Genomic DNA, 14,433 nt, shown 5'->3' with positions numbered 1-14,433 from the left:
CCTCTGCCTTGAAGTATGGATGTTTGGACAGTCTTCACCTTTTCCTCTCTGCCTTCCCCATCTCTTGCCCCTCCCTCTGCCCGGAATAGGAGCCGTGTAACTCGGTGCTCTACAGGCATATGCTGTATGGAAGCCACACACATTCTCGCTGCTGTCTTACAGTGGGATGAGCAGCTCCACTGGGTTCTTCTCACTGCTTCTCATTTTATTGTTGGCTATAAATGTCTCTTTCAGACTAAGCCAACTATTTTTCCTGAGGTAGAAATATTTCTACAGCCACCTAGAAGACTCCATCTGGGGAAAAGGCTAGCAATTCTGTTTTCTAATCCAACCCCAAGAACCAACAATCTACATTGGCAATGGCTTCTAGCCCGACACACTGGGACTGAGAAGCACTCCCTGGACAGTTTGCAGCTCAGTGCTTTTAGGCAGTGGGATTTCTGAGGGGTCCCCAAGGTGGCTGTATTGGTGACCCTGAGTCCTCTTAGCCCTAGCATCTTCTGAGTGGTAGTCATCATAACCACCTCTTGCATCAAGCACATACTTCCAGCTTTCCTTAGAGGACCCCAGTTATGTATGTGGGACAGTTGTCTCAAGGTCTCAATACCCAGGGACTCTGAACATTCAGATCACTTTATGTATACTTGCAGTTCATTGCACCAACTGAATTGATATCTGTCTCACTTCCGGGCTTGATGCCTTAAAACACCCATCAGGCAAGACTGAGTTAACCCACCAGAGCTCCCGAAGACAGAATGGTGGGCAGAGCCATAAAAATACCCCGAGAAACTGGAGCAGCAGGCATGAGTCACAAACCTCAAGTCCAAGCACATTATCTCTGTTTCTGAAGAGCAAGACAGTAAGAGGAGTTCTTTAGCACATCCCACCTCTACGTCTGTGCTGACAGGTGTCTGGAAGCCGTGCGTATCTCAAGTTAAATGACAGTGAGACAAGCCAGGCATGTTCATTCCATGGACTTGCAGCTCAGTCTAATGACTCTGATCTCAGAAACATCTCCTGCCTTCATCCTGGGTAGCTGGCTCCTTCCCTCAGCCCACAAACCCTCCCTCTGAGCTGCATTAACTAGCCTTTGGTGAGTCCTTACATGCCAATGTAATCCTGAGGTTATTTCTGCTTGTCCCATGTCTTCAAACAGATTCTTAAATAGCTAAAATCTTGTTTTCCAATGCCTTCCCATATTCCCTAGCACATTAATGTAGAATGTTATCCACTGAACATATCAGTTACTATTGTCTACAACAGAGCAGCTCTGACTACTTGCAAGAGACCCTCGAGATCCAGCCCATTGACTGTTGGACTCCCCTCATAGAAGAAAGGATCAGGGCCATTGGATTGTCATCTGAGAGCCCAGCCATCCCCTCCTGTACCTCCGTGTCAGCTGAATGTAATTCTGTTCTAGCTGCAAGTGGCTTTGTGGTCTTAAAGGTACTGGAGTATATAGAAAGTAGAAGGCTAAGTAAAGTCGGGGGAGGACTCTGCCTGTGCAGCTATGGAGAAGTTGTTATTCATTCTGGGCTGAAATGTTCTATTGGTGCAGCTGCTTAGGCATCACCTACATTCCTGTAAGTAACCCCTAACCCAAAATGGGCTTCTGTACGGAAGCCCAAAAAACTCATTGCTTTAGCAAGTTGGACTTCAGTGAGATCAAACGGTGTCATTGTCGCCCTATCTGAGGTGAACAGGCATTTGCTTATATCACCCCAGGAAACACGCAATGCCCATGCTGGGTGCTAACAAGGAACGGGGCTTCAGAGACAGTGAGCCAATCCAGGTGCTGCCCTTCTGCCATTCTCGTGGGTGTGCGGCAGCCAGCATGCACAGGCTGACACATCCCAGAGTGACAGAGACTCTGGGTCAGTCTGAGAAAAGTCACACTTGATCGCCATGTCCTGCTACTTGTAAAATTGCCAATCCTAAATCCTGAGGCCTGGCTGTACAGAAGCATAGGACAACTTCCAGGACATGTCTGCTAAGGATTTGACTTCACGGTGTCTGAGGTGGCTCATGTGTCGATGCTTTAGAAATTCCCATGTCACTCTAATAGACAACCAAGACTGAGCTAAGAATCTAAACATTGACTGACCTAGACCTTCTTCATATGTGTGACAGTTGTATAACCTGGTCTCCTGGTGAGACTCCTAGCAGTGGGAGCTGAGCCTGTCCCTGAGGCTTTGGCAGGCCTTTGGGAACCTATTCCTCATACTGGGTGGCCTTACAAAGCCTTAATATGAGGAGGAGCCTAGTCCAACCTCAACTTGATATGCCATGCTTTGTTGACACCCATGGGAGGCCTGCCCCTTTCTGAACAGAAACAGAGGAGGAGTGGATTGGGGGGTTGGGCAGAGGGGAGGTGCGGGGAGGGAATGTGAGGAGAGAAGAGAGAGGAAACTGTGGTCAGGATGTAAAATAAATGAATAAATTTAATTAGTAATTTTTACAAAAAGAGTCTAAATATTGTGGTAAGGGGTAATAGTGCTCTATAGTGTCACAGTGACTCAGTTTCCCATCAATAAGAGAAGGTAATCACAGTCTCTACCCTCCTGGGCTCTTAGAAGGACTGAGCATGTTAATGGAGATCAGTTGTGGAACACAGCATGTGGACCCACGGGAAGGCTTTCTGATTTTACCATAAGTGCCCTCTCATCTTCAAGTCCACATTTATTAACATGAATTAATTAATTAATATGAATTCATTAATATGACCCAACTCAAACACATAGAACCTTTAGGAACTGAAGGCTTCAATGAGAAAAGTCTAGCTTTGAGCACATTTCAGCGGTTTCCTAACAGAGTAGTCCCCATTTGCTTGCCCAGAGGAATCAATCACACATAGTGCTTACCAGCTCAGGCCCTGCTGCCCCCTTTGACAAAGTCATGTTGGAAACCCCATACTCTGGGCTTACCTGACGCATTTCCTTATAGTTGTGGTGCTTAAAATCCAGGTCATCAGTGGTGGTCATCTCATTGCGTCGGTGATAATAGTTATTAGGATCTAGGGACAGAAAGATGGTTTTGAATTCATTCAATTATGACGTCCCTGCTAGGAGCCTGATTTCTGTGATGACAGCAGAACTAGAAAGCTCAACTTCCTATGCTGGTTCAGAGGCAAGAGCACCAAGCCACCAGGAGGCACGTGGGAGTCAGAACTGTTTGGGGATTAAGGATGTATAGTCACAGGCCTGGGCTTAAGTCTCTGCTTAATGTGGTGTGACCTTGGACAAACCACTTGAGCACTCTGCGCCTTATGTTTTCATCTGCAAGTGGGAAAAGAATGGTATCTCCTCTGTTGGCTTACGGTGAGCAGCAGAAGAGATACATGTGTGCCTGGGCCGCTGTCAGTATGAAACAAATAGTTATGAAGTTTAAAACCACATGCGCATCCTTGAGGACATTAGGAAGCGTGTACCCACTGTTAGTCTCTTAGCTGGCATGCGTTCCCTTTCATTCTTCTTAACAGAAGTCCGGCATGTGAGAATCCCCTCTTCCGACATCTCGGAACTCTCATGACCCATTCACAGGGCCAGGTCAAACCCATCACAGCACCCAGTGCTCTGACTGCCCCAGTGGAGGCAAAGCTCTTCAGCACAGAGGAGGAGACAGCGACAAATCTCTCTCCAGGCAAAGGATGCTGAAGCACTTCCTGCCTGCTGTGGTGGCCACTTGACCATGAAGGAACTGTCAGCACAACCTCAGTGACCAACAGGACACAGAAGCCCAATGACCTCAAGAGCGTCCGGCCAGCCAACCCTGAAACCATCCTGCCGTGACATTTAGAGCCAGAAGCACCTGACGTGGTTTCCACGTGAGACGTTCTCACAGGCTCATGTCCCCAGTTGGTGACATACTTTAAGAGGTAGCAGCACATTTTGTAGGCAGAGCCTAGCTATAGGAACTGGGTCATTGGGGGTGCCTTTGAAGGTTCTGCCTGGTCCCCAGGCCCCTCCTCTCTCTTTACTTCCTATCTACTAGGAGGTGCAGAGCTTTTTCCACCACGTGTTCCCACAGCCTTGGTATTCCGTCTCACCACTGGTCTAGTCAACGGAACTAAGGACTATGCTCCAGAAACTTCTGGAGCTGTGATCCAAAATCAGTCGTTCTCCCTTGTAAGTTGTCCATGACAAGTATTTTGTCACAGATAGGAACGCCTTACCGACACAGCAGCCTCACCACGTGATCGGAGTGTAGTCACAGAGGTGACCCGGAGGACTGCGACTCTGGCTCCCTTTTCATTTAACTTGAATTTTCTTTTCAAGTCCTATTGTGTTGTATATATTATTCCAAAATAAAGATCATGCAAAAGAGTGAGGGCAGGGAGGAGAAAGAATGTGAAAGAGAGCGACAAGAAGGGACCCTGGATCTGCCCTGATGCCCTTCTGAGGAAGAATGGCAGAGCCTCTCAGGCCCTGGTCATCATGCTGACATTTCTACACTAGACGATTCAGTCAGAAAATCTCAGGTAGTACAGACCCCCCCACACCCATACTCCATGCAAATCGCACTCAGAACCTTGTAAGCCCACAACAGCCTGGGCTCCACCCAAGTGGCTCAAAGGCCCATTCTAGAAGCAGAGGAATGGTGGGTAGCAGAAGGACCCCTAAGATATCAGGATCAGTAAGGAACCACCTGTGCCACCAAAGTCCCCAGACTAGGAACACTGACTGCCTAATAGACCTGCCTTAGCCCTGCCAAATCAGATTCCACATCATGACAAAATCCCAGCTGATTCTGCAGGATCGTTGTGAGAAGCACCAAGCCATGACTACATCACAGGCAGGAAGGAGGCATCAGCATCTGCTTCACAGATCCACATCAGCTAGCCCTGCTGGAGCCCCTAACTAATGGCTTTAGCCTTGAAGACTGAGGCCACATACAACAAATTAGGAGTCACCGAGAACTCCAACCAAATACAATGTGAAATCTTCATGAAAGATCTAACAATACTATAAGAAACAAGCAGCTGTCATGGAAGGCTGTAGCTTGCAGGAGGGAGACAGACATTTTGTGCAGGCAAGAAAGTCAATGCCATCTAAGCTCAACCAAGGCCTCAATTATTTCTCAAATATCTGCTTGAGGCATAGGGCATCCATGCCTTAGAGAGAGCTTTCCAGGCCCATGGGTTCCAAAGCAAAGGTAAAGAGTGACAGTTTTTGGTTTTGGTTTTGCATTTATTGACACTAACTTCAACTTGCTGTTTTCTGAGAGCTATTCGGCACCCACCCCCAGTTTTTGGGGTGTCTTTCCAAAGGATCTGAAAGCCCCTTTTGTTTTCAAACACCAGTTGTGCCTTCTAGGTTGTGAAAAAAGGGTTAAAGAAAAAGCCCAGAGCCCTAGGTACAAAAGAATGGTTGATCAGACAATAGCCTTCCTTCCTGGAGACTAGTCAGTGTGTTGAAGCATCCAGGACAAGATCCCGATGCCGAGTCTCCCATATTTAATAAATGCTTCTCACTTGTCTTTTCTTTGACTGAACAAAATCTTATTGAGAATTTCTTAGGAGTCCATCTCGCAGTTTTACAGGTAAGAATTGAGCTCAGAGCTCACTATCAGTGTGTCAGCCATCTACTGTTATCTCTGAAGTCCCTTTCTCTGACTGGCACCTATTTCATGTGGTTCAGAGGAACCATCTTGCCCTATAAGGCCAGGTTCAAGCCTGTGACCCAAGTCCAAGCTGTGAACCCACTTGCCCCAGCCAGTCACTAGTTCAGAGGTGATCCTGGGACAAGACCCATGCTCTCAATGCAGCCACCGCCACTGGTGCCAAGATCTTCAAAAGGAAGTAACTTGTGCCCCTCTCCTTGGCTGTCAAAACATTGCAACAATGGCCCTCAACTGAACTCTCCCCAGGAATCTCATGCTAGGAAAAGGACAAGGCCGAATGAAACCCTGTGCCTGCCAGAGGAGGCGCTCTTCTCCCAAGCAAGGACTTCACCTAGTTCAGGGCACCTCATAGCAGAGACTGGAGCCTAGAAAATGATGGATTGATGAAGGGTGAGGATGCACCTTGACCAGGAATGCTTAGAGTTGTGTGTAACTCCTGTCCTCTATTTACACCTAAACTTTAAGTCAGGACCCATAAGATGGACGTGGGGGTTCGCTGCATCTCGTCATCTGTTTTTCCCAGTGTGGCCACACGAACTCCTTTCTCTGTATGCCACTCTGGCTTCTATTCCCTTATGGCTTGTCTCCTTAACAGGAGTAGTGAGCATGAGTATCTGAGCTAGCTCATTAGGGCTGCCAGGGTCCAGGTTCTGATCCTAACTACTCCAGTGACATCAGAGTTGTAGGAGAGTCTGCTTCTCCTGGGGTCGCTCAGACAGCAGGAAGTGGAGCACTAGTGACAACCCATCAGTCTGCAGGAGGCTCCGAGACAGTCCTGACTGCAGCAAGAAGGCCCTGGGATATTAGCCCCACCCCTGCCAAAAGCCCGTCACACGCACCCCTGCAATTTTCATTCGTCCGCCAAATTTTTCTCCTTAAGTGAGTCTGAGTAGGACTCTGGCATTTGAAACAGAAGTCCTGACTGACTGATTCCATCTCTGCGCCTTTAATACCACAGATGGAGCTCTGGCAAGCCAGCTTCCTGCCTCTTTCCATGTGGTTCGTTTTCAAGATCCTTCGTACTAAAACCCAACGACTCCTTGGGGGACTCCTTTCCTACAGGGAGAGAGGACGCCAGGCACGGTACCTAAAATCCTTCATCCGGCATGCTCACCTCATTAACCTACTCCACCTTCTGTTCTTGACACACCGGCCTACTAACTCTTCTGCCGGAGTCGCTGTCTGTTGTGTGCTCTCACAGGGATGCTAGGCAACAAGGAGAAGGGAAGGACTCTGTACCCATCAGCTACCCCAGCACCACTGGGGACGAGTGAAGGTCAGTATTCACTTTCCTCTTGGACAATGTGCGTATCCATGGTCATTTTACTCCCTGGTAGACAATGCCCTTTACTCATGGCATGGTCAGAGGTCAGTGATCCCCTTTATAAAAGTAGTTACCGGCTGCCTCCCAAGTCTGGACTCCATTGAGGCAAGACCCTTCCTTCTTCAAACAGAACGTTTTGTTTTGTGTCCTAAGAAAGGGATGAATTGAAGCCAAAAGGGGAAAAAAGGACTCATCAAAGGATGAGATGAGATGAGAAACTGAGAAGAACCATCAGCCCCTCCATGAGCTGCAGACCCCAGAGGCAGCTAGCTACCTGCAGAACTTCCATGCAGGGCCTGCCCCAGGAAGCTGCAAAGGAAACAGATTTCAAGTGCTGTGATGAAAATCTGCAAGCAGCTTGTGACCCCCGTTCACACACTGGCCTTCCACGGCTTGATGTAAATGAACTGGTCCTGGGAAGTGAGAAAGAGCCACAGACTGCCTGCAACTACTCCTAGAGTTACAGACAAACCAACTTCAGGGGCTTTAAAGTGGTCCCAAAGGTAACGGGTAAACACAAAACAGTAAGTACAGCTTACTGCTGCTGTCAGTGACAGAAGTTAGTTATTATTCCTCTCTGAATTCTAAGACACAGAACAAGTCTCAGTTGATGGACAAGATTAAGCCAAATAATATGAAAGTTAATATTTCCTCCTTAGGGTCGCTGAAACTTGCCTGCTACCAACCCGACTCCAGGAGCTGAGCTAGACTGTCTCTAGGAAACAGAGTGTGAGAAACAGCGCACTGGACATCCTCCTCTGGTCTACTTTGAATGCATACATCCCACACAGAAGCAAGCGCGCGCGCACACACACACACACACACACACACACACACACACACACACACACTTAATTACCAATTAATTCCTTAATTGGCCTGAAAGGATGGAACAATGCTGTCACATTCAAGGCTCACATTCCCTGAGAAAAGGGCCATTTTACACTTTCTTCAGTAAAAGCTGCAAAGAACAAAGGTCCACACACATAGCTCCCCCACATTCCAAGGGTGCTGTCTTACCTCTCCACGGTGTGTGTTTCACTTGTGTTCTATTAAGAGTGATTTTCTGTTCCTCCTTCCCCAACACTTTGAGCCTGCTGTTCAGGGTACTCTCCCATGTCTCCAAGGGCCCTTCTGTGCTCATCCTTAAGTTCTTTTTTGTTTTATTTTGCTTTGTTTATTTAAGACAGAGTCTCCCTCTGTAGCTCAGGCTGACCCAGAATTTACTCTGTAGACTAGGTTAGCTTTAATTCCATGGCAATCCTTCTGAAGCAATGGGATAACAGGCAGGTGCTACCATGTCTAGCTTTCAAGTTTTTTTTTTTTTTTTTTTTCAAACCAATGAAAAATCTACAAAGAGGACTCTGGTTGCACTCTATCCAGCAAGTGGCCAGCCTGTGCTGGGTTCCCTGGACTGTCCTGTCTGGTTCCTGACAGATCAAGACAATTGGTCACCTGATCTGATGAAGCAAGTGCAGGAAGCAGATCTCCTTTCCTATGACATAAAGGATAACTATCCTCTGCTCTTCAGTAACAACAGAAAAATTAGTATATCAGAACATTCTTATTTAATCTCTCAAATCCTTTGACCAATGTAACACCAGAAGCCATGGAAACTGCATAGCTAGCTATTGTTAGACATCAAAATGCAAGACTATGCCTTCTGAAGTGTGCACAACCCTCCTTTTCATGTGTATCTATCCATTCATCTATCCGTCTGTCTGTCTGCCTACTTATCTGTCTATCCGTCCATCCATTCTTCCATCCATCCATCCATCCATCCATCCATTATCTATCTATCTACCTACCTATCTACTGTCTATCTACCTACTTATTATCTTTTATTTCTAACACACACACATATGCCTGTGTGTAGATTTATATTAAAAACCTTTTCAAAATAAATTTGGCTCTTAAAAATGGACCTATATATTTGTCAGGTAGAAACTAGAACTACACTAAGTCCACACTTGGAACCACCCAGGTTTCACACTTCATCCATCTCTATGGGTGTTTCAAATGCCCACCAAGAATAACCTAGCAGAGAAATAATTATTTCATGATACTCACACAGGCTCTGTGCTTTTTCCTAATGACACATGAACTCCTGCCCACAGAGGGAAGCCATGGCTCCACTATTTACAGCAAGCAAGTGGAGAAGTACTAAGCAAGGCTCAGTACTAGGTACTAAGCATGGCCTGGAGGAAAGGGGACAGAGCTTCCTTATAGATGCTGGCTAAGATGTGTGCTAGCAGATATCCTGAGCCCCATGGCCCCAGAAGTTTCCAGATGGCAGCAGGCTGGATGTGGGACTGCTGCAGGAGCCAGCTATGAAAGGGAGCTCAAATCCCAAACAGGCATGCTCCAATGCCCTCTTCTTCTTAGCCTTAGAAATGTGCACAACCTCTGTCCCAGCAATTCCACTAGTTACAATAAAGTTCAAGCAACAACTCTGGACACAGGGATAGGGACACACATACACACATACGCACGCACACACATGCACACATACACACACACACACACACACACACACACACACACACACAGGACAGAGAAATAAGAGTAATTGCAAGATTGTTTATGGAATCAAAATATTCTATTTTTATTTTATTTTTTTGGTTTTTCTAGATAGGGTTTCTCCATGTAGCTTGGAGCCTGTCCTGGAACTTATTCTGTAGACCAGGCTGGCCTCAAACTCACAGAGATCCGCCTGTCTCTGCCTCCAGAGTGCTGGGATTAAAGGCGTGCACCATCACTGCCCAGCCTGGAATCAAAATGTTCTAAACTACTGAATTTCCAGCTACCACGGGCTGATTAAAGATGTGAGATTTTGCCCACAGACCAGGAGAGAAAGTACCCACAGATGCCCTCTTTCCTGGTTTCATTCTGTTGATGTGACCAAAAGCAATTTAGGGGATCAAAGGGCTTGTTTAAGCTTACAGGTCACAGTCCATTGTTGAGGAAATTCAGGGCAGAAACTTGAAAGCAGGCCTGCTTACTCTTCTATGCAACTTTATCTCTGACCAGGGAACCCACTTGCAGCCAAGGAAGCACAACAGGAACTGTGGGGGATGCTATGTGTTTCTTCACTCTCTGGCTTGTGCTTAGCTGGCTTTCTTATGCAGCCCAGGGAATAGCGCTGCCCACAGAGGGCTGGGCCCTCCTACACCTGTTAACAATCAGGAAACCACCCCCCATGTAGACCTGCCCACAGGCCAACTTCATCTGAGTGACCCCTCCATGGAGACTCTCTTCTCAAGTAGCTCTATGCTGTGTCGAGTTGACAGTCAAAGCTAACCAGGACAGGCACCAGTGATTTTGTGACATGAAAAAAAAAAAAAAATGCAAGCTAGTAAGTGCAAACAAACATAAAATGAAAAATAAAATGTGTGTCTGCTATGAGGATCATTAATGTAGGCAGACAGAGCTGACTTTCTCACCCATGGACGGTTCATGTTCTGAAAACCTACAGCTGGCAAAGCCAGCTCATGCATATTACAAGACCGAGAGAAAAATAGCAATGTGGCATTAAACACGCTTTGAAAACACAGCAAACGCAAGCTCATGGTGGAGCTGGGGTGACTGCTGAAGTAGCATCAGGGCTGGTGGTGGACTGTGCTGGGCAGGATTGGGGAGCCACAGGCAGTGATGCTCCAGCTTCTACTGTGAGCCCGACAGTGAACAGACTCCAGGGAGAAAACTGGGTGACATGAACCATGCTTCTGCTCCTGTGCCTTGTGACCTGACTGGAGAAGGACAGGAATGGGACATACCTGTAGGCTCTGATAGGTACTATGGGGAGAGTTTTAGTCTAGCTGCTTTCCTGGAAATGTTTGAGCAGAAGGAAGATGCTCTTGCCATGGGTCCCCAGTGATGTAGTCAATACCTTCTGAAATTGCCAGCCTAGGCCAACCTGTCTGGAGCAGGCACTAATAGGATCCAAAAGGTGCACATGGATGCCCACTTACATCCTGAAGTTAGAGCCAAACACCATCATGTGAAAATCAGCCCATCAGACTAGAAGGAGCAAGTGTTCAGTGAGGATACAGTCATCCAAGGAAGCTCTTTAGACAGAGACCTTGCAAATGCTCACGGCTCAGTTCCCTCCACCTCCTGCCCTGCCTCTGTGCCCAATACAGTAAGCATGCTGAGGACAAATAGATGTCTCGAGGGCAAACATATTCTGTGGTGCTTAGAACCGAACCCAGAGCTTTGCACATTTGCGTGTGCTTTACCATTAAGTTACACCCCTAGCTGACTGCTACATGCCTTTTTCTTACTTCTGAGTGACAGTATTGAGTGATCCGTCAACCTTGATATACACAGACATCTTAAAATTACAACAGGCAAAACCACACTTGGCAAGAGGGCTCAGTGCCACCAATGTTCATGTTTCTGAGTTGGGATTATGAAGAGCTCTTTTTCTTTTCGTTTTGAATAATCTGTATGTTTAAGAGATTTAACAATGGACACAGGAAAATGATAGCTCAGTTTGTTTTGACTCACCTTGGGGAGGTACCTGTCTCCCAGTAGGAAACAGCCTTGCAGGAAGTTCAGGAGGAAACTCACCTGGCAACGGGCAGCCCAAGATCTCCATCCTCATGCAGATGTTCCCATTATCGAACCAGGACTGCGGATTTATGCGAATGTAGCGGGCCACCATGGGGACCGGCAGCTCATTTAGCACAGGAATCTCCTTCTCACTGTTTCCTTCAAAAATCTATTGATGCTCAAGGGGAAAGAGGAAGCTTTTTAAGATCTTCATCATAAAAAGTAAGACAGCCAGGAATTCACTCATTCCTTAGGATCCCAGCAAGGAGTACTAATGTATGCTGGGAACCAAGGCGAAAAAGGAACAAATCACCCCTGCACTCTGCCCCAGGAAGCCCCTATCTCTCAGTCTATCATGAGGGCAAAAGGATGCTCTAAAGCTCAGGCTTTTAGAAGGAGCTGGGCCAGACCAAGCTTTGGAGCAGGGAGAGGGTCTGTTTGGCCCAATAGTCAAGGACTCTCCTGGTTGGTTGAGTTTACACAGGTTTGGTAAACCTCCCCAGGCATAGGACAAAGCCCGATGGCCAGGCACCAATGGCACGGGTAGAGTGGAGAGGGGACTCACCATGTCACCAGATCCATTCTTCACAGTAACCCATGTATGGCTGTCATTGCTCACCATGACTTTGTAGGACGTCACCCAGTCACTCCTGTGAGAAAATAGAGCATCACTGGGGTTACATACTTGAAATGCTCGCCCTTGCCATCCCGAGGTGTGGAAGGAAGAACAGATATGGCTTCCTCAGGACTGGGTCAAACCCTGATTCTCAGAGAGTCCTGGAGGACAACACAGATTCTTGTCATGGCTCTTGATTGCCCATTACAACTAGATAACAAGACCCTAGTGCTGAAGATACCACACACTTTGATTGCAGAACACAGATAAACTGACCTTGAACCCGCTAGAAAACTTTCCCTGCTGGCTAGTTTTCATAGTACAAGACGATGCTATGCATACCACTGAGAGGAAAAAAGACATCAGTGGCCTTACCGAGCACTTTACCAGGCATGTTAAATAGCAACTTGCCAGGCAAGATATGCCCTCTAGTGTAATAGTGGCAAGACTGTTTGTGGGTGCAACCAGTTGCTTTCTGGTTGCATTTGAGACCTCCGCTGTAGGAGGGCATCCATGCCTGGTACTCTAAACCAGATCAAAAGCCCACAGTTGGGGAGGAACGTACTGCTGTTACTCTGCTAAGCAGCCACGTTGTCAGACAGCTTCCTAAAGATTTATGCTTCAGCCCATCAGTCTGTGCTGTTCTCAACCTTGCTTAGAGGCACTCCTTTTGCAGTAGGCAAAGACGGACCCAGACTCCTCACTGGTCGGAGCGCTGGGAACAGTCACTCTGAGTGCTCAGCCCTAAATGGGACATCTATATCAACCAAGACAAGCAAAGTGGGATGCAAGGGCCAGAGAAGAGGAGAGTAATCCGAAGCATCTTCTGGACAGGGTATAGCTGTTGGATTCACAGTGGCCCCGGTTACCAGCACAAGATCAAGCCCCTCAAAATTCTAGCACAGAGAGCGGAAGGGCTCATGTGGCCCTGAATCTGGCTGAAGAACTACTGGCGGCTGATGGCTGCTGTAGGAGGAGTACTCATTTTTCTGCTGTGGCTACTGGTTGGTGCTTCAGTAGATAGCCCATACCCATGCACATGTGAACAGCTCTGACAGGACTCAGCTGTACCAAAGATGAAAAAGAGGACATGAAGTTGGAAGAAGGACTTTTAGGGAGCTCTGGGAGGAGTTGTGGGAACATATGATCAAAATACATTGCATATACGTATGAAATTCTCAACAAATAGTTACGATTAAAAAACAAAAGAACCCGAGTTCTATGATACCTGCTGGTTGTGTAACCTTGTCCAGGTAACTGACCCATCTATGCCCCTCTATACAAAAAAAAAAAAAAAAAACAGGACTGTGAGCCTTGAAGGGTCTAATATCCTTTAAGCACTTAGGACAATTCCTAGCCCCTGGTATGGTCACACACAAAAAAAGATATGCAAATGTGTTCATACTGATGTTACATCACACGCTTCAGAAGCTTAATGGAGTCCAGCAGGGAGAAATAATCTCAGTGAATGTTGCAAATTGTTCTAGAAATTTCATTTGGGGAAACTGACTTGTGAATGCAGCAAAGCAGATCCAGCCAGTCACAAAAGCAGCAGCTTGAGACCATGAGACTCCGGGTTTCTCCTTGTCTGTCACAGCCACTCAGACATTCTTCATCCCAGCAAGACTCCAGTAGGCTGGACCCAAAGCCAGAGCCCGGACACCATCTCCCACTAGATAGAAATGACTGGGGATGAAGCAGCCATAATTTGACTTGCTGGAATGGAGGCCAATCTGACAGGCGTGGCAAAATCAAAACACAACCCCAACAGGTTTTTTATGTTGTTAATTGACAAGTAATATGCCACTCTGTGCATGCCCCTTCCTAAAACCTAGAACCCTGGCGGCAGAACCGGCCTCCTGCTTTTCTGTCCTTTCCTTCTGTAAGTATGCTTGCTCTCCAGTCCTGCTGCCAGAGGGTCTAAACCTGTGGGCCACGACCCCCTTTGGGGGTTGCATATCAGATATTTACATTATGATTCATAACGGTGGCAAAATTATAATTATGAAGAAGCAACGAAGTAATTTTATAGTTGGGGGTCACCACCACATGAGAAACTGGATTAAAGGGTCACAGCTTTAGGAAGATTGAGAACTGCTGGTTAAGCTTTCAGTCTGAGTCAGATTGCCTAGAGAATTTGTTCAGGAGCAGCTTGTTTTTAGGTGCCTCTATCCATGCTGAAAAACACTTTCATTTTACACTTCCTCCTGCTGTGTCCTCCCCACGACCCTCTGTGTCCAGAATCAAACAACAGTCCCCACCCCCAACATTCCAGTAATCAAACGTTACCACCAAACATTCCAGGCTGGAGCCAGGAATA

At 47.0% G+C, this 14,433-nt stretch overlaps 1 protein-coding gene across 1 annotated transcript in view; it reads right to left on the bottom strand.

The window, feature by feature from the left end:
* The window catches only part of Cpxm2 (carboxypeptidase X, M14 family member 2), a 118,835-nt gene that overhangs the window by 26,772 nt on the left and 77,630 nt on the right, over window positions 1-14,433 (bottom strand). The window contains exons 5-7 of the mRNA XM_028868477.2: window positions 12,063-12,147; window positions 11,516-11,666; window positions 2,925-3,013 (exon numbers count right to left, since the gene is read on the bottom strand). Of these exons, the coding sequence (XP_028724310.1) occupies window positions 2,925-3,013; window positions 11,516-11,666; window positions 12,063-12,147 (325 nt within the window). The remainder of the gene's footprint in view (window positions 1-2,924; window positions 3,014-11,515; window positions 11,667-12,062; window positions 12,148-14,433) is intronic.

This window comes from Peromyscus leucopus, chromosome 1 (genome assembly GCF_004664715.2).
Source record: "Peromyscus leucopus breed LL Stock chromosome 1, UCI_PerLeu_2.1, whole genome shotgun sequence".
Lineage (NCBI taxonomy): Eukaryota > Metazoa > Chordata > Mammalia > Rodentia > Cricetidae > Peromyscus > Peromyscus leucopus.
Note: the sequence above shows the minus strand (reverse complement) of the source record. Positions and strands in the feature narration are given on the sequence as shown.